The sequence below is a fragment of the Alligator mississippiensis genome, chromosome 8 (genome assembly GCF_030867095.1).
Source record: "Alligator mississippiensis isolate rAllMis1 chromosome 8, rAllMis1, whole genome shotgun sequence".
Classification (NCBI taxonomy): domain Eukaryota; kingdom Metazoa; phylum Chordata; order Crocodylia; family Alligatoridae; genus Alligator; species Alligator mississippiensis.
The window spans coordinates 37285851-37307707 of NC_081831.1; the positions used below are offsets into that span (position 1 = coordinate 37285851).

Consider the following 21857-nt stretch of genomic DNA (forward strand, 5'->3'; position numbering starts at 1 on the left):
GAAGCCACACAAAGGTCCTCTCAGCTAAGTGTGAAGAACTGAGCCAGGCCCCTCATGTCTGGCCAGGGCGTTTCAGTTCTGTGGACTGATAACAGTTCTTGGTGTCTGGCCAAAATCCTTCTAGACCATATCCGGCCTCTTCTGGCTCCAGAGGCAGACCCACGAACACAGGCATGGCAGAACACAGGCTAGGTTGGGCCATGCTATTTGGTGGCTTGGGGAGTTTTTGTGACTCCATTTAGCTCTGGCTGTATCATAGAGCTCCCTGAGAGCCAGAGCCAGCTCAGCCCCCGTTGTATTCCAAGGGAGACCCCAGTCCTGCCCAAAGTAGGCCACAACTCTTTGCAATGTTTCTTCCCCTTTTTAAAAAAAAATAAAGGGGATGGAACATTGCAAAGAGTTGTGGCCCACTTTGGGCAGGATTGGGGTCGCCCTTGGAATACAAAGGGGGCTGAGCTGGGCTGTCCACTCACTGTACCTCTAACAACCCATCAAGTGACCACTGTGGTTCACTTGGCAGACCAAAACACACTTGACAGTTAAATTATTTTAGTCCTGATACACAGATTGCACCACACACCTGTGCAGCCATCACCATTCCATTGCTTTCACTTGTTCTCTTAAGAGGGTTTGTCTCTGACAAGTCTATGCCAGACCCCTCTCCACCATATGAGGTCTGCCCTTCCTTTCCCATCATCCTCTTCTGTCTTCCTGTAGTACCAGTACATTTCACTCAGCCTTATTTTAGTACAGTCCTTGACTGTGGGGTCCAAGTGCCTGTTTATGAGTGGGTTCCTGGCTTTCCATAGGGCATACCTGAAGCAGGAGATGAACTGGTCAAATCGGGTTGTCAGGGCCCCTTGCTGTTTGGTCAAGTGCCCATAGACAACTGCCTAATTGGTCAAGGTTCTGAAACCTGTCACCACCACGAGGAGTGCACATACTTTCTGCCACACCTCTCTGGCATATGAGCAGTCCCAGAAGAGGTTGTCAATTGTTTCTGCCTGCCAGCAGCAGGTCCTCCTCAGGCAGTTCTGTGGACCTCTCTGCCCTGCACTGTTTCTCCATGCCTGTATGGGGAGTGCCTGGTGGGCTGCCTGCTAGTTCAGGTCTCTGTGCTCCTTCTGCAGGTGCTTGTGGAAGATTCACTTCCACACAGCCTGGCAGCTGTCACCAGGTAGTAAGTCCATGGGCGATGTGATGTCTCTTGTCCTTACCACCTCCTGTATCTTGCAGTGGTTCACCAGGGTCACTAGGGTCATATTGTACAGTTTGTTTTTCTCCCAGAAGCATTTCAGGACCTTGTAGAACCATGGGGACACCATGGCCCATGGGCTTCCATTGGTTATCGTGTGCACCTGCTACTGTTTCAGCAGCTGCCCTGCAAAAATCTGAACAAAGCTGGCTGTTTTAGATTCCAACGACATTGCCAGTTTGCAAACCTGACTCATGTACTTGGCCCAGAGGAAGAGAAGGATATCTGGCATTCCTCTGCCTCTGAACCATTTTGCTTTGTAAAGCTTGGTCCCTCACCACTTTCTCCCACATGGAGTTGCAAAAGAAAGAAAAACCACACATGGTTTTTTGGATTCTGCAAACAAGTTGTTCCGAGGGAAAGAAAACTAGGGTGGTGTGTAGAAGTATTGGCAGTAACACTGCCTTCATCAGCGCTACTCACCACCTCCCTCCCATTGACATAGCCCCAGTTTATCTGGCCTTGGCCTTTGTCTTTTCCCATGCCCTCTGCCCTGTCAGTTCTGGGTCAAACTCCACCCTGAGGATCTTTACCCCCTCGCGGGGGATGGAAACCCTGGGGGCCGACAGGTCCCTGAGCTTACCCAGAACTAGGCAGGTGCTTTTGCTCACATTGAATTTGCCCCCTGCGGCTGCTCCATATACCTGGGTGTGTTGTAGCACTCTTTCCACCAACCCCTTGTCCCTGCATATGAAGTTCAAGTCATCCACGTACACAAGGACTTTCATATCTTCCCCACTGCTCTCAGGAATCTTCATACCACTGATCCTAGGGTCAGCCTGAGCCGCTGTGCCAGTGGTTCCATTGTGCAAATAAACAGAATCAGGGAGAGCAGAAATTCTACTGCAATTACGGCTGTCAGGGGGGACCCATTCACCAGTACCCTGCTGCTCATATTGGTGTACAGTGCCCTTTATCCAGGTGACAAAGCTTGTGGGAACTCCCATCTTTTTCAGCATCTCCAGTAGGAAGTGATGGGATACCCGGTCATAGGCCTTCTCCAAGTTGAGGTTCAGTATGCCGATGTTCTGTCTCCTCTCCCGTTCGTACTGTAGTGCATCTCACAGCTCCATCAGGGCATTATGGATCTGTCACCATGCATGCCTGGTCCTCATATATCAGTACTTCTATAACAGACTTAAAATGCTCAGCCAAGACTCTGGCCATTAGTTTGTAGTCAAAAGTATTCCACCCCTGCAAGGGAGCCAGGTCACAGAGAAGGGCAAGGATCCCAGGACTGCTGGATACTAGCATCTCATCCTATGATGAGCCAGTGAGATCTTGTGGGTGATGTAGCATTTTGAATGAGGGTTACATTGGCCAAGTGTGCTCTCATGGTGCTGAAGAATTTATAGAAAAGCCACGGATGCTCACAAGTCTCTGTCCAGCTCCTGCTGCTCTGTTACACTCCTGTTAAACAACCCAAGTTCCAGAGCTCACCCGAAGCTTAGTGGCCCCTTAGGTCACCATGATTAATGCATACTAATGTCTGTAGCCAATAGTGCATAAGGTACTGATGTGGGTAGCATTACATCTGCTTGCCTTTGAAGCTTCACCCCCCTGAACAACTGGGTACTCATTTACAACAGGGCAGACTGGGGCAGCCTTTGGCATGACTCTAGACTACAGAAAGCTCAGACTTGCACGTGTGGGTCCATATAGCAAAGGTATGATCTTCTGGCATTGCACTCAGTCTCCTATTGCAACCTTCAGCTGTTATTTTGCTAACTCAGTGCCCTTGCTACCCTAGCCCTAGCAACGCCATTAAGAAACCCTGGCCACAGAGAAGGCACCGGAAGTTATCTCCCAGCATTATTATTAATCCCAGAACAGAAAATCTTCTCTGATAATTCATGAGAAGGGGCAGTGACCTTGGCTATCTATCAACTTCAGCCCTACCCCTGGAAATGCCTGAGTGGTTCTAAGACCCACATTTCTGACCAGTGCCACCCTCGTGGAATCTTTCCCTGACCCTGACAGGCTCTGGGTGTGAGTCTTTGTGCTGAAGGGGCTGTGCAGGGGAAGGCTAATGTGAAAGTGACACCAACACAAATAGGATTTAGGGGTGTTTTAAGACACTTGCATATATTTGCCCTATTTCTGAGGCTGCTGAAGTGCTCTTATAGGCCAGTGGGTCCCTGGGGCCAGTGGGTCTATGTGCCAATCACTAAAGCAGTTGAGTGGGGAGGATACCCCAATGCTGTTCTGGTGGCCATTCACTCCTAGATGTGACAATGGTAGCCAGCACTGGCAATGCTTCAGGAAGTTTGCCCTAACTCACATGGGAGGGGGAGAACCTCAGGGGATCTAAACACTCTTCAGAGGGAGGGAGCATGATTAACAGATGGGAGGCAAAGACACCCAGCCAGGACTCCAGGGTTCTCTTATTTTCAAGACTGCCACTTATTCACTGGGCAAGCAATGGACCTAAGCTTTGTGCCCCGGTGACAGGGGGCTGTCTTGAGGCCAGTCCAACCTTTGGTTGGATCACCTGTCTAGGGCAGTCTACCCACCCAACTTTCCTGCCACGCCTTTGATGAAATTGAAAAGTTGTTCCTAGGCAGGAGGCTGCCCATTTAATACCCCAATGCCAAGGGCATAATAAACAGCTCTGTACCATCCCTACACCGTGTCCCATGCCTTGCAGGTGGCATCACTATATGGCTCTGGCCCCACACTGGGACCCCACTATATTTCAGACTGAATATTTGGACCCTACCCTGGATCCCTCCTACTCAGGCGGCCTAACCTCCACCCTCATATTGGACTGCAAACCCCCTTAGACGCCTTTCCTTTTCACAGTGGCCCCCTGCAGGACCTTTGGCCTCACAGGCCCTGGTCTCACCTCTAGGCCAGTTGGACTCCAAGCCTCTAGCTCTGGCTGTCCCTCATAGTGGGTGTCCTTGCCCTTTGATCATCCTGGTCCTGGCCCCAGCATTGACCAGTTGAGGTTTTATAGGTAGGTTCTTGGCAGCTAGCCCTCTCCCATACAGGTTCACCTTCTGAGCTCATGGACTACATAGTTACTCCAGACCCCTCCTGAGCCCGCTGTTCCACCCTCACTGGGTTCATTCTCTCTCTGCCCCTTACTGGGCCTCTACTCCGGCCAGCCTAAGCACAGTCCTTCAGGCCCCCCCATTGACCCTACTCTACGCAGCCTCTGGCTCTCAATCCACCCATCAGGAGGCCCACTACTCCACCCCCTCACTGGGCCTTGTAGGCCTCATGTCCTGAAGGCCTTGACCCTGTTCTTCTGCTAGGGTGCGCTCTCCTAGCCTTTCCCCTCCACAGGGTCACCCACAAGGCAGCAGGGGCTCAGGCTTTCCAGCATCCCATATTTGCCCTTCGCTGGGGAGGCACAGGTATAGCATTTCCTGGAGACTGCCCTGCCACAGACAGCCCCACCACACCATCCAACCCCCAGCAGGGTGTAGTTTCAGGTTATGCCCCAGGACCAGGAACCTCCTCCATCCTTATACTTCCTACTCTTGACCTCCAGGTGTTCTGGGAGCAGCAGTACTCCAGCCAGAAGATGCTCATCCTTCAGCTCCCCAGTTGCAATTGCCCAGCTCTGCTCTCAGGGCCTGTCTTATACCCCAAATGCCTAGCCCTACACCAATCAGGCAGCCTCCAGGGTGCCATGTAATACTCCTGATTGGGTCTGCTCTCACCTGCAGGCTGATCTGCAGCCTGTTCAAGCCCTTAAAGGGACAGACACAACCTGTGCTGTGCCACAGCCCCTCTCTGGAAAACAGGGTGGAAAGCACTGTCCTGTACTTGAAAGTGTAACCTGGGCAGTACTCCAAGATGTACCCCCTCTCCAACTGAAGGGATCAGAGCAGGTGCACAAGCACTGTGGGAGGTGTAGAGCCCCTCCTTCCCCTATAGAGCAGAGCCAGATCACCAATGGGGACTTAACCATATACCTTTTAATAAGAAAACAGTAGTGGGAACATAACAGGCATAAACCAGGGGGTATAGGGGACACTACAACGCCCCAAGGGGGCAGGATTCAATAAAGGTTAGACACTTACAATCACAGACATATTCATCCAGTTGACAAAAGACAAGGTTAATCTAAAACACAAACAGCAGAACAAACAATACTGGTTGTCAAAATATAAAAGGCACAAAATACAAAATGTCAATTAACAAGAAATATAGAGCCTAGGTACCTGGAGGGGGGGGGGAAAGAGAGAAAACACAATGATCCCTTTCCACTGCAACAAGAATGTCTCCCTGTCACTTCACTCACCCCAAGTCATCGTAGCTGGATCTCCATGTGGTAGGCAGAAACTATATCACAAAGCCACAAGCGCTCGTACTGCTCCAAGCTGCTAGGGGTCTTGACCTTCCAGGAGCTGCTGCCTCACATCGAGCTTCCTGGCCTCTTATTGGAGGAGCTGGAAGCAGAGCTGGAACCACTGAGGTCACTGCTCAGATCCTTGCTGGAGCTGGGGAGCCTCTCCTGCTGGCCACAGCCTCTCGTAGGGGGATCCTGGAGCCCAGTAGGGAGTCTCTCCTGCCGGCCGCACGCCGTGCTGCTGAGGGTCCAACTGCTGCCTGCAGGTCTCACTCCTTCAGGCTCTTCTGGGGCAATTGCTCCCACCCCACTGGCCCAGCTCTTGCCAGCTCTTTGAAACTCCTTCCTCATGGTCCCTTGCTAGTCTCCCTTGAGTCAGCTGTGTTGCCCCTTTTATCCCTCTCCAGGTGACCCAAGGGGCCAATCAGGGGACATGGAGGGTGAGTCTCTGGGGCCTGATTGGTGAGGAAAGGGAATTCCAAGCCCTCCATTTATCTTTTACCCTTTCAAAACCCCATGGCTAAATCATTACCAGCTAGCCTGTCACACAAGTCCTTAGGAAGAAGTAACTGGATCCCTGAACTCATGTCCAAGCCAACACAGAGCTCAGGAGCTTAGGGGTTGGGGATCTGGGGTCAGCCTCTTCAATGCCATGACTCATAGCACCAAGAGGCTGCTGTGCTGGAGAGGGGGTTGAATGTGAGAAAGCAGGTGCTTGGCTCAGCTCCATGCTCCCCATGCTTTATGGCTCTGGTGATGTGTTTGTTTGCCCGCAGCAAACAGTGCAACAGCACATCCCTCACAGCAATACACACTGCTTGGCCTGGCAGCACTTCTGCCCAGAGTAGCCTGCCCAGCCATAGTATGGGTGGCCCCAACAGCACACAGGCAGCAAAGAGCTCAGTGCAGGGAGAGGTGGTCTCAGCCCTCTCCCAGGTCAATGGGGGCCTGAGAGCTCAGGGTCAGCCAGCAGGAGGGGCTCTGAGATTTTCTCAGCAGGAAAATACCATGTGAGCATGCACACACGTGTGCCTACCCCTACACAGTACCTGCACACTCATCAAACAGGCACAACCTCAGGCCCTACACACATACACACCCCTGAACTCTAAACACACCACCCCTCACACAGTGCCTACATGCCCGCTGAGCACACACACACACATACACAGCTCAAGGGTCTATCCATACATCCATTAACCCTACCCATATGCATATCCCTGAATTCTAAACACCACCCCTCACGCAGACCCCCAAACAGCACTGATACACTCATGGTACGCACACAGCCTTTTAGACTGTATTTGCACCCAACCTCATATCTACAAACCCCTCACAGAGCCCCTGCACACACATATACTCTTACCTTCCTTCAGTCAGCAACAGTTCTCCCACTGAAATGCAGCCTCTCCGCACAGCTCCTCATAACTCCTGTCTGTAGCATTTGAGTGCTGGCAGGTAAGAGCTGAGTGTGTGGGAAACCAAAGGCTGGACTTGCATGGAGTGCTGCAGATCCCAGGCAGCTGTAGGGTGGCTCAGGTCCCAGGGTGTGGGGGCAGAGCTCAGGGTTGTGAGGCACTGATAGTCTCTGTCCTCCTCAAGCTGCCCATTCTCAGGCAGACCTCCTGTTAACTTTTGCTAAGCCATGATATCTCCCACCCTAACTGCCCAGAGGCATAGGCCCAGTCTGTCTGGTACCTGCAGCCCCTCCCCACACAGATACAGACACTGAACTCCCTTACAGCGATGCAGATAATATATATATATATATTACCTGCATTGCTGTAAGGGAGTTCAGTATATATATATAGTTAACCTCATAGTTGCTGCTTGAGTGGGACAATCTTGGCTTTATGCCCACTTTATGGAAATGGGAGATTCCTTCCTAGCTTCCTCCTGCGGCCATATGGCTGAGGGCAAGCAAAACTCAGGGGCATCCAGCTTGGGGTCTGCATGTAGGATGCCTGCCAAATGATTTGGAAACATCTGAAGCCCTAGGTGGGGGTAGAGGATATTTGCTGGTAGTAGGGCCACTTATGGTTCTTGACTGACTTACAGGTTTAGAATTGATTTGGCTGATTTGGCTTGGAACACAAAAAAATTCTTTTTTTTTTTTAAGTGTAGGACACTGCAGCTGACTATTCAGCACCCTCCACTTTTGGACCAGTTCAGCAGAGCCAAGCACATATCTACCCCAGAGAGACTCTGAGTGCAGCCCCGGCATCAGCTGGTGCCTTGCCACCGACTCCCCTGGGGCTGACCCACTCATGTTCATTGACATCAGACCAACCGGCAGGTGCAGTCCTAGCCACATTTTGTGGGGAGTTAACCACTGGGATTAGGGATGCTGTGAGCTATTCATCACTTGGAGAATAAAAGGCCACTTCCAACTAGGACAGGAGTTCTGAGCTGGGCACAGGAGTTGTTGGTGGATTCTGGGGATGGCGCTGCATGGGAGCTCTGTTGAGATAGATGGTCACAGTGACAGCTTTGGGCCTTAAAAGCTAGGCACAGCCTAATGCATGCAGTTCATTTCTGGGGTTCATCCCTGGACATCTGGGTTCAGTTCTCAGCAATGCTATTGACTTCATCTCTAGCCTCAGGTATGTCACTCAGTCCAGTGTTTTCATAAAGGTCCATGATATGGGGCATACGGTGGGAAAACACTTATCAGGTGGGAAAACACTTGGAGCTTCCAGCTCCTCTGAGAAGCACTTTTGGAATAATTTCCATCCTCTGTCACAGACTGAGGCAGTGAAATTGCACACCAGAACCCAGCCAAAGCCTAAGGGATTTGGGTGATGTCTTTTCAGTCTTCTGGCTGTCCTGGTGACTTGTAAAAGAAAGGAGGACATCTCTTCCTATTCCCTGCACACAAAGAGCCCAAGGCGCAGAGCCAGTGCAAAGCTGAAGGAAAGACTGACAGTGACCTCTTCTGGAGAAACACTGACGTGAACCCACATGGTCACAAAGATGAAAGTCTCCTACAGACAGGCCTTCCCTTCCCTGATCAGAGGGCCAGGCTTGAAGGGTAGTGCCTAAGGAGCTGTGCTTGGGCCTGACTGCAGGAAGCACAGCTCCGTTCCCACAGACCCAGTGAGCACAGTGCATGATGGCATCAGGAGACGCCTTCAGAGATTCTGGTTCTGCTGACATGCTCGGGGCCCAGGGACTGTCACCTAGAGCTATTCACCCTCAGGCTGCTGGCTGGCAATGAGGAGGAAGCTCTGCCTCAACCTGAAAGGGGTAGTTTGCACTGGCAGCTACAGGGCCAGGATTGAGATGCCCTGGATGGGGGCATCTAATATATTTATCTGAGGGGAGCTGAGCAGGAAGAAGAGATTGGTGGGAGAGGAAGGGGGAGAAGCCCTTTCCACTGGTGTTGCCTTCCATGGCTCTTCGTCCATCTCCCAAAGTGTGAGGGCCATGGCAGTATCCTCAGCTCCACAGCATGGGAAGGAGGCTTCATTTAGGGCTCAGGTGGCCTGGGAGCAGTGTGGCTAGTAATCTAGCCTTCAGTCATGCCTCCACTCCCCTGGGGGGAAGGGAACCAGAGACACAGAGCTTGTCCAGGAGGGTCAGCAGTAGGGCTGGGAACTGAAAGCAGGAGACTGGGTTCCCAAGCTCTGGCTCAGATCACTGGACCCCGCTGCCCAGGAGGAGTCCTGTTCACCCTTTCTCCCAAAGCTCACTGCAGAGGACGAGCTCCAACCATGGTGTGGGAAGCCCAAATTAGGCTGTGGCTGCTGGGCTGCAGGTGCCAGGTGGCTCAGGAGAAGTGGGTATCTGGGTGAAAACCTTTCTACCCCATCTCCTGGCAGCAGCCCAGTCTGGTCAGGTCTGGGACCTGAGTGAGGAGGCAGCATCCCGTGTGACCTGCAGCAAGGTGGGGAAGTGGCTGACAGCTTCACCTGTTGGTTGGAGCAAAGAGATTGGGAACCAGGTGCACTGGGCTCTCTCTGTTGCCAGCTCTGAACATGCTTGGCTAAGTCACATCCCCTCTCACCTCAGTTTCCCTTCTAATAACATTCAGCTGCACTCAGCCTCCGCAGCTCTCAAAGCAGCTCAGGATGGCCTCCCTTCTACCTCAGACAGGAACAGTGAGGCAAGGTGGCAGGGAGTAAATGACTTTGCCTTGGTTGCATGGCAGTTCTGCTGCAGACCCTGGGAACTGCAGCCAGGTCTCCGGACACCAGGCTGCCAAGCACTGGGAAAGCCTTGGAGCAGTAGCATGTAGAGGAGCCCAAGGTGTTCCACAATCTCTCCTCAGCCCCATGATCCCCACCAGGCCAGCTGCACCCCCCCCCCCCCCCATGCTCCCCACTCATTGAGGTGTGCTGTAGCAGCAGAGCACCAAGGAGCTCTGGGTGGCCTGAGAGCCTATGCTGGTGCAGATGCAGGCATTTCTACCTCTCCTCCCAGACACACACTGTTAGCACTGTGGCTAACATCCAGGTGGGTCCTGATACATTAGCCACAGGTCATGGCAACCAGCAGAGAACACCCAGACTATCTGTCTGTCTGTCCTTCCCCCAGGCCCTCTACTTCAACTGGAGATGAGTGTGCACCACAAGCTCCTGTCCCTTTAAATGTTGATTACCCCTGTGCCTTTAAAATGGGGCATGGGGGCCAAGACCTCTCACCCCACTGGACAAGGTCAGAGAGGAAGGGGTGGGGGCTGCAATTGCTGTTGCTCAAGGGATTTCCTTGGTATTTTAAAGTTGCTTCCCCTTGCTGAGAGCTTGTCTTGCTCTGCCCCCACCCCAGGCCAGTGAAGTTTTTATGCTGCAGTCAGAGGAGCACCTAGCACTAGGTTCCTAGGGGCTGAGTTTTAATCCTGAAGGGTTTCCTTTAGTGCTAGTGAGGAGCAGAGAGCTACATTGCCTGATTCCTTTGACCAGCAAGTGGCTGCAGGGACCAGCATGAGAACAGCTGAGTGAAAGCAGAGGAAGGACCCTGGGAGTCAGCCAGTGCTAGGGAGAAAGCTTCTACCTTCCTGTGGAGGAGAAGGAGGATGTTTCTAGCTGTTTGGGGGATCTCCTAACAACTGCCCCCAAAGCCTCCCTGCTGCCACAGTCCTAGCACCCCATCCTGCTCCCCAGCTCTGAGTGCAATGGGCTCTCTCTGCTCCCTCTGGGGTTTGTTGCTCTTTGCTGTGCTGTTTTCCTTGGAGCTGAGCTGGGGTGAGGAGGAGAAGGAGCTGGGTGCCCTGGCTGGGACACCTCCCATGCCCCTCATCCAGGAGTTGATGGAGCAGGCTCCCACCGCCTGGCCCCAGGGTCGCCTGAAGAAAATGACTGGTGGGCAGCCATTGCGCTACATGCTCAACCTGTACCGGAGCTTTGCTGACCACAATGGGCGACCCCGCCAGGACTATCGACTGGACACCAATGCTGTGCGCCTGGTCAGGCCCTCGGGCAAGAGGAAGCAGTCTGGAGCAAGTGAGTTGCTGAGCAGTGGGGAAAGCAGGGAACAGAGCTTGGTGCCCCTGGGGGCCATATGGTGCTAGGAGTGGGAAAAGCTGGAGAAGGATGGGGCTGCCCTATGACCAAGGGGATAAGGGACCCCAGAATAAATGGGGGGAGAATTGCTGAGTCAGACAGGGAGTGTCGGGCTGTTTCCCTTCTACTGTAACCCTGACTCTGCCTATAGGAGGTGGCACCCAGGAGGCATCGGCTTCTTGGTAGCTTCCTCTAGTACCCGCAAGCCTGTGCTGTAGGCACTTGCTCTTCTGATCTATGGGTGCTGTATGCATTGGAATAACTGCATGAGCTCTGCTACTGTGTTTTGCCAATGGCTCTTTATGCATGTAATGTAACCTAATATTGCTAAAGGCAAAAGCCTGTTGTTGTTCTGGGTCTTGCAATGCAAAACTGAAGCAAGAGGAGGTCTGGGGCTGGATGAATAAAGAGACCTCTTTCTCTCCTCTCACTCCAGAATGACTTGTCATGTTGCACTGGCCTGGAACATGAGTGCTGCTGCCCCTTCTAGGTATGGCAACACTTGGCCTCCCTCTAGTGTAGAGGCACTTGCCTACAGCTAATGGCACCAATGCCTGAAGAAGGCTGTGCTAGTGACAGGCTAGATTCAGGAAGCCCCACCTTTGTGCTTCTAGCTGGCTGCAGACTGTGTGATAGCTATGGGAATTGTACCAAGCTGTGGGGAACAGGGGTGGATTCTGCTCCTTGCTCTGTCCCCTCTCTGCTGCCAAACTTCACTGAAGAGTGCATAGAGTTGCTGTCTGCTTCCAAGCCTTCCTGAGCTTTGGTCAGAGACCCATTCTGCTGAGGGACTTGAACCTCCAAACTGTGTTCCACTAAAATTGGAGACAAAGGAAAGCTGCCTTTGGAGTACTTGTGTTCCAGTCTGTTGGAGCACTTGAGGCCTCTGGAGAGGCAGCCCTTCTGTAGCCCTGTAGAAACATAACCAGACCCTCCTGGCCTTGACCTCCCCTGACATTCAATGAAGGCTCTGTCTGTAGGAGGTCTTGCTGTGAGGAGCAGCTGCTTTAACTCTTGGCAGGCAGTCCAGTCTAAGCCAACCATGTGGTTGGGAAGGGTATTGTAACAGGGCTGTAAAAGCCATCCCTCTTACTGAGGACTCCTGTTCACAAAGCGTGGGCTTTAAGTCCAAGGTGAAAGCAGTAGTGGCCTAGTGGCCAGCTAGGTTGAGTTGCAGCTTTTGCTGAGTACTGCTGTGGATACCCAGCTCTGTGGAGAATCAAGGCCTCAGTACAAGTCCTGCCCAGTTGGAGTAGCTATTGACTCTGTTGTTAGATGTGCCTGCTTTTAAATTTGTCTAGATGCCTGGTCGGGGGTTCTCTCCATATCCGTTACTGGGGATGACTATATGGAGTCCAGTCCTGTGCTGTATGAAGACCTGGCTGGCACCAGCCTCAGTAGCAGAGCAAACTCCTGAGCAATGGACTTGCTGACTTGCAAAACACCGTTCAGTTATTTAGGGACAGACACAACATGGGCAGTGACAGCACTTCCCATTAGTAGCCAGTGACTCTCAGTGGATAGCCATAAGGAAACTATAGGGGGGGTGGATGGCTTCTGTTTACAAGGCCTGAGCACTATGTAATTGCAATGGCTTGGCTGCAGCTGTAAAAGACTACAGCTCTCACTTGTGCAGGCAGCTCAAGCCATTTGGCAAACATCTTGCAGTTCCCTTCACAGAAGTGTCAGATAGCAGCAGCAATCTTTCCCAGGCCCTTAATAAAAGGATAGGATTGACGGGCTGCACCCCTCCTGTAGAGGACACCTGGAGTACCTTACAGGTGTCTCAAATGCTGTTATCATGGAGGTGTTAATGGCCTGTTCTCAGAGATAGAAATGAAACCCAAGGGTGAAATGGCCAAGGTTGCATAGTCTGTCCCTGGCAAATTGGTGGATGGAATCATGGACACCTGAGGTCACTGTACTCTAACCTTTAGACACTCATACAAGCCTTTTGCATGTGGATATCAGTCATTGACAAGTGAGGCAAGCCTTGGCATGGTGCCCTGTGGTGGGGAGGAACTGCCACAAGATGAGGGCGATTCATCATTCCTTAAGGGGAAAACTGATGTCCTCTGATGCCTAGGATCTTCCCCAGCTTTGTCACTGATTTGTATGGTGCTGATGGGGAAATTCCCTCTTCCTTTGTCTCTGCTCCTTCAGTCAGCCCTGTACAGGACCCTCTGGTACTCTAGTCTGCCTGTCTGGGGCTTTCCATCTAAACTTGGGGCCTCTCTTGAACCTCCTATCCATTTGGAAATCATCAAAATCTTTAGGGATGGGGAGTCAAGGGTAGAATAGCTTGTTTCATGGTCTCTTACTCTTTCTGAAGTATAAACAGGCTGGAATTCAGGAAGATTGTCAGCTCCTTCTTTCTGGGGGGTTCTTTGGGGGCCCTCTCCAGTTTCCAAAATACTTGCATAAAGATCAAGTTTTTTCATTCTTTTGAATATTTGAATCACAGGGACTAACCAAAACAAGTTCTGACAATGCATGTGAAACTCCTCCAATGAAGAAATTGCTTCCCTCTGGTTCTATCTCCTGGTGTGAACCTGTTTTGTCTGTAAATCTTTCTTTAAAAATAAAGCCGGAGTGGTAACTGAATTGAAATGGGGGAAGAAGAGTTTTCTGTAGATCCTTTCTTCCTCTATCATGGAGAAGGAGAAGCAATGTGGACTCATCTTAAGAGGGGCCTTGGACAATAGATAAATAGTGGAGGGTGCAAGAAAAGCCTGGGGAGGTGCTGAGTTATCTCCGGGGGGGGGGGGGGGGGGGGGTGAGGCTTGATGAGTAAGCTCAGGAAACTACCAGACAGGAGCATCTGAATGTCTCGTAAGAAAACTTTAAAGCTAAGGTGGTTTTTGTTTCCCCAAAAATAAGGCAAAAAACTAATTCCATCTCCTCTTCCCTCTGCAGGCCCCTGGCGCACACAGACCCTTGACTACCACCTGAAAGTCCATCCTGAGGTGGAGCACCTGGTAAAAGTTGCTGTAGTTTACTCAGAGACTCTGTCAACAGCTCATGCTCAGGTTCTGTGCACAGTTGAGCTGTCTAGAAAAGATGGCGATCCAAAGCTCCCTCTCAACCCTGTCTTACCTCAGAGAGACACGAGGAACAACACCATCCTCCCTAGGAAGAACGGCTGGGTAGAAATGGACATCACCTCTCACCTTCAGCCATGGGCCTGGGACACCAAGAAAAGCCAGTTACTCAGCCTCAGTCACATGTGCACCAGGCTGGGATTGGAAGGAGGCTGGGATGGGACTGTTTCCCTGAATGACCCCTTCCTTTTGCTCTACTTGAATGACACCCGGAAAGGCCTCCAGGCCAAACTAGGGAAAGCTTCCTCGGAAGAGACTCCATCTGGGACTGTGCGGACTCGCAAGGTGCGCCAGGCAGGCAACATTGTCCTGGATCTGCCCAGCTACCTCCAGAAGAACAGTAATGAGAAAGATGAGTGTTCTTTGCACTCCTTCCGTGTCAGTTTTGCTCAGCTGGGCTGGGACCACTGGATTATCGCCCCCCACCGCTACAACCCCAAGTACTGCAAGGGCAACTGCCCCCGAATCCTACGCTATGGCTACAACTCGCCAAATCATGCCATTGTACAGAACTTCATTAATGAGCTGGTGGACCAGAGTGTGCCCCGGCCTTCCTGTGTGCCCTATAAATACAGCCCCATCAGCGTCCTGATGATTGAGCAGAACGGCAGCATCCTCTACAAAGAGTATGAAGACATGATAGCAGAGTCCTGTACCTGCAGATAGTTAATGGTTCAGCTATTGAGGGCTCTATGTCTACTGACAGTAACATATTACCTGAAGCTTTGATCCTCTCTTGGGGGAGGGGGCCAACCAGACCTGGTGCCTCCAACTTCACCCTCTCTTGTGAGCCAATTGCCCAGCTTTCTGAGCATGTTTATTCTGCATGCCTCTAAACAGGCTATCTTCTTTGCATTTTTTTCTGACAGCCACATCAAATGGAATCCAAGTTTTTGTTTTTGTTTTCTTTTTTTAAGGAAGTTGGTCCATCTTCTCTCTCTTGATCCTTTTCCCCTCCATCTTCCATTGCACAACGGACACTGACTGGGGATGTTTTACAAGTGGATTTTTATGCAAATAGCAGGTTTTTAAAGAAAAGAGCATGCTGAGCCCTGAGCTGAGGGACTGTGACTTTTTTTTTCTTTTGTTTTTTGGGGTACTCTCCTCCCTGCTGGCAATGTGGGGAGCTTTATGGGAACTGACTGGAAGCACAAGTTCCAGTGGCTCTGCTTTTGGAGGGGAGATGGACTGGCATGTGGAGAGGATGCTGTTTGTCAGCTGGGCTTCTGTCTGATGCTCTTTACACTTCCATTTCTTAAGTAGGATGGGCCTGTCTGCTACAGGAAAAGCTGGGTTCTTTGTGACTGCCAGATAAGAATTAAGGAGCACCCTTTCATACCCAGGGAAATCTAACTGATAGCAATGTACTACTCTTTCTTTTGTTTGGCATTATCTAGAATGGTGATGGGTGAAATGCCAGGAGCCCAGGCCTCTATCACAGGAGATCTTGGAATGAAGAGGCAAGCTCCTTCTGCAGGAAAATGGCACCCAAATGAGCAAGGAGTCATGCAAACTGGCTCTAGTGCTCCGAGGTTCCCTCATGTGTACCTTTCCCCAGCAATTGCACGTTCTGCTTGGGCCTTTTGGTATATGAAGGGCTTCCCTATGACTTGAGTTTCAGCAGGTACTGTCCTGTGTTGCTGTCTGTATTTTTCTAGTTCATACTCCGGTTTTCCCCTAGCTCTGGCATGATCTGCCAACCCCAGTAGATCACATGTACTTCTGAACTGTCCAAATAAATAACCATGTAGTCTGCATCAGTGACTTGTTGGGCTGTGTGAGCAAGGGGCTGGCAGAAGAGATCTGGAGGTAGGATGGGAGCTCAGGATCAGGAAGGTTCCCATTTCAAAGCCCTGTGATCTCTGGGCTGAAGTTCTTAAGTCTGTGTCTAGGAAACAAAGAACACATTGCAGGGGGTGCTCTGAACTTCTTTCTTTAAGCAATAGAGTCAAGACAAGAACTCCAAGTGCTAGGGACTGGCTGTGAAGGGGCCTCCAAACTTGGGCTGATGTCAGTCTGCTGGGGTAGTTGGGGAATGACCCATCCCTAACGGCGTATGGGTTGTTCTTTGGGTACACCATGAAAACAGAAAACAGTCACTCCCCAAACCTGCTTGGGTGATTTATTTTTAGTCTTTTTCAACCTAGATTTTCCACCCTCCCCCCCCCCCCGGGCTTGTCGCACTTTAGTAGCAGGACCTGGGGACATGTTCCGTGAGAGCCCTCCTCTGTCTTCTGCTGCACCAACTTACCTGCTTCCTGCTACACTGAACTTGTGTTTGCTTCTCTGCCTAAAGTGGTGATTTTCTCTTTTTCTTTTTTTTTTTTTTTTTTCTTCCTTTTTCTTTTCCCTTGCTCGGCCTGTATTGTTGTGTGCTGTAACTACATGAATTGGTTACGACCTGAATATTTTCTATTTATTATATTCTGTATTTAAGTGTATTGTGTAAATAAACTGGTTTGTTTTGCTAAAGAAAACTGCAGCCCATCTGTTTTCTTGATCTCATCCAAGTCCCTTGGGACCACTGCATGAAGTAGACTCCTGGGTAGGAGAGGCCTCTGTAGCCAAGGAAGGAAGAGGGGAGATCAAGCTTGGTTTGGAAGGAGCCTATTCAAAAAAGCTCAAGAAACCTTTGTCTCCTCATGTGGTGGCCCAGGCAGCCATTCAGTTCTCAGTCATCCTGTGCCATAGGACAAGTTTGCAAGCAGTAGGGTGCTAGTAGACTAGCTTTTCTGGTCTTGCCTTCCTCCTGGAGGCAACTAGTGCACATACTAGTCTGCACCATCCAAGAGGTCGGGCAGTGCTGAAACATGGGGAGCCTGGCTCTCGCATGAGGTATGGAGCAAAACTAATTTGTTACATATCTTAGTCCTGCCACCTCCTTAAGGAAGGGGCAATGACCCCACAGAGGAGATGTAAAGTGACTGGCCAGTGGCACATCTACCCACCTTCCCATGGAGGCAGGGTGCCAAGCCACAAACCTTTGATCCAAAGCCATGCTTCATGTTTGGATGGCTCTAGACCTGCACACCGCATTTCCCCTGCACAGTGGTAGTAGGCCACCTCAACTGGGAGATGGAATCAGCTGCTGGATGACAAGGTCAGGCCATCCTTTTACAAGATGAACCAGTGAGCTCCTCTATGTGGGTCTGAGGGACTGAGCTATGCTGGCTCCATATTCCTTTTCCTTATACCTGTAACCACTATGAAAATGGAGATACTTTAGAGAGGGTCTGAAAGACCTTCTTGCATGTATAGTGATGGTGGGGCTGCAGCTGCTAAGCAGTGAAAGGATTCCACCCCTCCTCCACCCCCCACTCTGGTTCACTTTTGCCTTCAAGCAGTGCAGGGCAGCTGAAAGGAAGCCTTGGTTTCTGACCCATTTGGTCTCTGAACAACATTAACAAGCCTGTCTGGTGAGGGAGAGAGGAAACAGGCTGCTGGACTAGATGCAATAATCTGTCCAAGCCAGTGGCCCCTGGGAAGGCAGGGATGGGAAGCTGGAAGGAGAGTAGAGTTCAGGAAGCTGCAACTCTACTCTGCAGTTGCAGGACAGCTGGCTTGCATTTTGCTGCCTGTCACAAGGTGGAATTCCAGCAATGTAGGAGGGAGCAGTTTCTATTACTCAAAGGCTCTCTTTAAAGTGATCCCAGCTTTCCAGGAGAGGGAATGGAGGGAGTCTGGTTTTCAGGCACTTAAGATACAAGTCACTTTAATTGGAAAAGCTTTTTGACCAACGGTTAAAAATGCAGTCTGGAAGGTGAGTGCTGGTCTCCTTCCACCGAGGAGTGAGTCCTGGTGGGCATTAAACAGCTGAGGCTTTCCAGGATGATAGGCAGGCAGACAAGTATCAGGGTGAAATTGGATTTGACAAGAGAGGTCTCAGTATCTGCTGCCTGGGGTGAGGCAAACGGGCCATTTATCCCTCCCTTCCCCACACTTTTATGCAGATTCCCAACAAGCTTTTGCTATTGTCTCGAGGGAGAGAGGCAGGGAAATGATGCCTTTTCTCCAAATCTGCATTTCCTATTAATGAAACTTCTCTGGTAGATGAAGAAAAATGGACAAAAACAGGGATGAAATTCTCTTGTGATTGTGGCTGCTGTCTTGCAGGCTTATAGGGGAAACGCCCAAGCACTGAATCAGCACCAGTGTCACTGTGGGTAAAGGCTGAGCCTAGGACACTCCTTCCCATGGGACTACACTGGAGAGTGGTGTTGTTCTCATACTACTAAGTGGGGGTGATGACAGGAAGTTTGCTTTCTCCATGTGACGGCGGAAACCCACAGTGAGATTTTACAAGATCAGTTAATAACCATACTGCAGAGCCCTTACCTATTGTTGGCAAAGGGGAAGAAAATTCCCTCATAGGAATTTGTTAGTCTGTCTTTGTCCACTGGAGGGGATCTTGTGTCTTCCTCCGAAGCAGCTGTGGCTGGAGAAGAAACTCATGTCCATGGCCTGGATGGACCTCTGACCTAGAAAGCTCTATTCTGACATCTGTTCCTGTGATATAACTGGAAATCTACTTATTGCAAGTGCCGTTACCCTTGCTGGTAGGGGTGGTGGTGAGAGCCCTGATGGCTGGAGTCATGTGCTCCTGGAGTGTTCCAGCCCTGACTCCCCTGGCAGCTCATCTCAGCCTGACCCCAGAGGACTGCACTGGAGTTTAGACTGCACAGCTGATGCAGTCCTTGGCTGATGCAATCCAAGGCAACTGCAGCCTCCAGCCTCTTTGTCAGTTGTGAATGCCTGTACCATATGACTGGTGCACACAGCACCACGATGCAGGGGCTGCTTCAGAAACTCTAGATGAGGATGCCATGCTAGCTAGGAGACTAACCCTGAAGCACCATGCATGTCAATGCCCGGCATTTAGCAGATGGGAATCCCTTGGGTTTACCACTGGCCTTGGGCTCAGGATTCCTGGGTTCTAGTTTTCACTCTGCCACTGATTTTATGTGTAAATTTGCGCAAGTCTCTTCCCCTCTCTGTGCTTATTTCCTCTTCTAAGGTGGTATAAAGATCCAGGCCTACCTTTGCAAAGGCCTGTGAAGTCTTAGCACTGTGATTTTGTTTCATGGGACTGTTTACCCAAAGGTAGATCTTTAAGTCTTTAGTTAAGAACATGACTAGAAATGCCAGTTGCGCACACACAGGGCTCCTAGCAGTGAATGCCCTTCTCTGCTACATCTAGAATTCAAGAGTGTACACCTATTGCTTTTCAACCAGCAGATGAGTGGCAGCTGTTTTATCAGTGGAACACCACTTGTCCTACATGTAGTCTCTCTGTAAAACTGGGTTCAGATACTGCTTTGGTTTAGATCAGCGATTCCCAACCCCAGGTCGTGGGGGCAATGCCAGCGACGCTGCACAGAAAAGACGAGTTGCGCCACGTGCTGGGAGCTCCTCTGCCCCCGGGTCACCGCCGCCGCTGCTACCACACTCCGCTCCCAGCAGTAGGGTGCAGAAAAAAAAGGTTGGAAACCACTAGTTCAGATACTGAACCCATTGGCTGTGATTCTAGTAGGTATTAACAAACAGCTGTTCTTGAGGGATCTGGGATTGCCTGATTGGAGGTATAGTTCATAGATTCATAGATGTTAGGGTCGGAAGGGACCTCAATAGATCATCAAGTCCAACCCCCTGCATAGGCAGGAAAGAGTGCTGGGTCTAGATGACCCCAGCTAGATGCTTATCTAACCTCCTCTTGAAGACCCCCAGGGTAGGGGAGAGCACCACCACCCTTGGGAGCCCATTCCAGACCTTGGCCACTCTAACTGTGAAGAAGTTCTTCCTAATGTCCAATCTAAATCTGCTCTCTGCTAGCTTGTGGCCATTATTTCTTGTAACCCCCGGGGGTGCCTTGGTGAATAAAAACTCACCAATTCCCTTCTGTGCCCCGGTGATGAACTTATAGGCAGCCGCAAGGTCGCCTCTCAACCTTCTCTTGCGGAGGCTGAAAAGGTCCAAGTTTTCTAGTCTCTCCTTGTAGGGCTTGGTCTGCAAGCCCTTAACCATACGAGTGGCCCTTCTCTGGACCCTCTCCAGGTTATCCGCATCCCTCTTGAAGTGTGGTGCCCAGAATTGCATGCAGTACTCCAACTGCGGTCTGACCAGCGCCCTATAGAGGGGAAGTATCACCTCCTTGGACCTATTCGTCATGCATCTGCTGATGCACGATAAAGTGCCATTGGCTTTTCTGATGGCTTCGTCACACTGCCGGCTCATGTTCATCTTGGAGTCCACTAGGACTCCAAGATCCCTTTCCACTTCTGTGCCACCCAGCAGGTCATTCCCTAGGCTGTAGGTGTGCTGGACATTTTTCCTCCCTAGGTGCAGCACTTTGCATTTCTCCTTGTTGAACTGCATCCTGTTGTTTTCTGCCCACTTGTCCAACCTGCCCAGGTCTGCCTGCAGCTGTTCCCTGCCCTCCGGCGTGTCCACTTCTCCCCATAGCTTTGTGTCATCCGCAAACTTGGACAGAGTACATTTCACTCCCTCGTCCAAGTCGCTGATGAAGACATTAAAGAGTATCGGTCCAAGGACCGAGCCCTGCGGGACCCCACTGCCCACACCCTTCCAGGTCGAAACCGACCCATCCACCACGACTCTCTGGGTGCGGCCCTCTAGCCAATTCGCCACCCACCGGACTGTGTAGTCATCCAAGTCACAGCCTCTTAACTTGTTCACCAGTATGGGGTGGGATACCGTATCGAAGGCCTTCCTGAAGTCTAAGTATACGACTGTCGCAGGGCACCTTGGTGCCCCTGCTCCTAGAAAGGAGAAACTGCCAGGGAGCGAGTGAGCACGCCCTGGCCTGACATAATGAGCCCAGCTGAGGCTTGCTCAGGTAATGAGCGCAGCTGCGGGTTGCCGGAGCAACCAAGGGGAACCAGCTGCCTGTAGGGGGCAGGGCCTGGCCCTTATAAAGCTCAGGGCTGACGCTAGGCTGGCAGTTCTCTGCCAGCAGCCGGAGAGGCAGGAGCTCTTTCAGCCAAGATATGGGGAGAAGCCCGAGGAGTGAGTACAGCTCATGATAGCCCTGAGAGGATTGGGCACTAAAGGTTTAGCCAGGGGGCTCTAGTTTACATTTGGCTCTGTATATTACACCTGGAGGTTTGGGTGAGGCTGTAGGGGTTGGAGGAGGCCTCAATAACAGGGACCCCAGAGAGTGTGGGGTGCCCTAGCGCCAAGAGGGCGCATTATTTTCATAGCGCCAGGGAAGGCGCAGCTCGCACGCCAGTGTGTGAGCAACTGGCGGAGAGGAGCGCGGCCAGTGGGTCGCGGGCGCAGCCGGTAGGTTGCAGACGGGGACCTAGACCCCGGATTGCGTGTGGGGGAACATAGACCCTGGCCCCAGGAAGAGGGGCGATCTGATTGAGAAGCCCCGTGGGGGCGCAGCGAGCCCCAAAGAGGGGGAGTGCCATACTGAGGAGCCCTAGAGAGAGGGGCAATTACTGAGGAGCCCGAGACGGGCATAGCGAGCCCGGCCGCAGGCTAGTGTGGTAACACCCCTCAGACTGAGGCAGGGTGCTGCGGTTGCCCCGAGAAGACAGGGAGTAGCAGCGTGGTGAGCCAGGGTCAGAGAGGGTGTCCGTGCGGTTGGCCCATAGGACCGGAGGCCCGCTAGAGAGTCCCGGAGCGGAACCACACTGGCAGGGGAGGCCCAGAGTGGGCTAGACGGGAGTCCCAGC

General features: G+C 51.5%; 1 protein-coding gene across 1 annotated transcript; it reads left to right on the plus strand.

Annotated features, from left to right (window-relative positions):
• The first annotated feature begins 395 nt into the window (after window positions 1-395).
• BMP15 (bone morphogenetic protein 15) lies at window positions 396-16637 on the plus strand. Its single transcript, XM_006268153.4, has 2 exons — window positions 396-10999; window positions 13976-16637. Exons 1-2 carry the CDS (start codon window positions 10672-10674, stop codon window positions 14824-14826), a joined length of 1179 nt encoding a protein of 392 aa, XP_006268215.1. The 5' UTR covers window positions 396-10671; the 3' UTR covers window positions 14827-16637.
• The last annotated feature ends 5220 nt before the right edge of the window (window positions 16638-21857 follow it).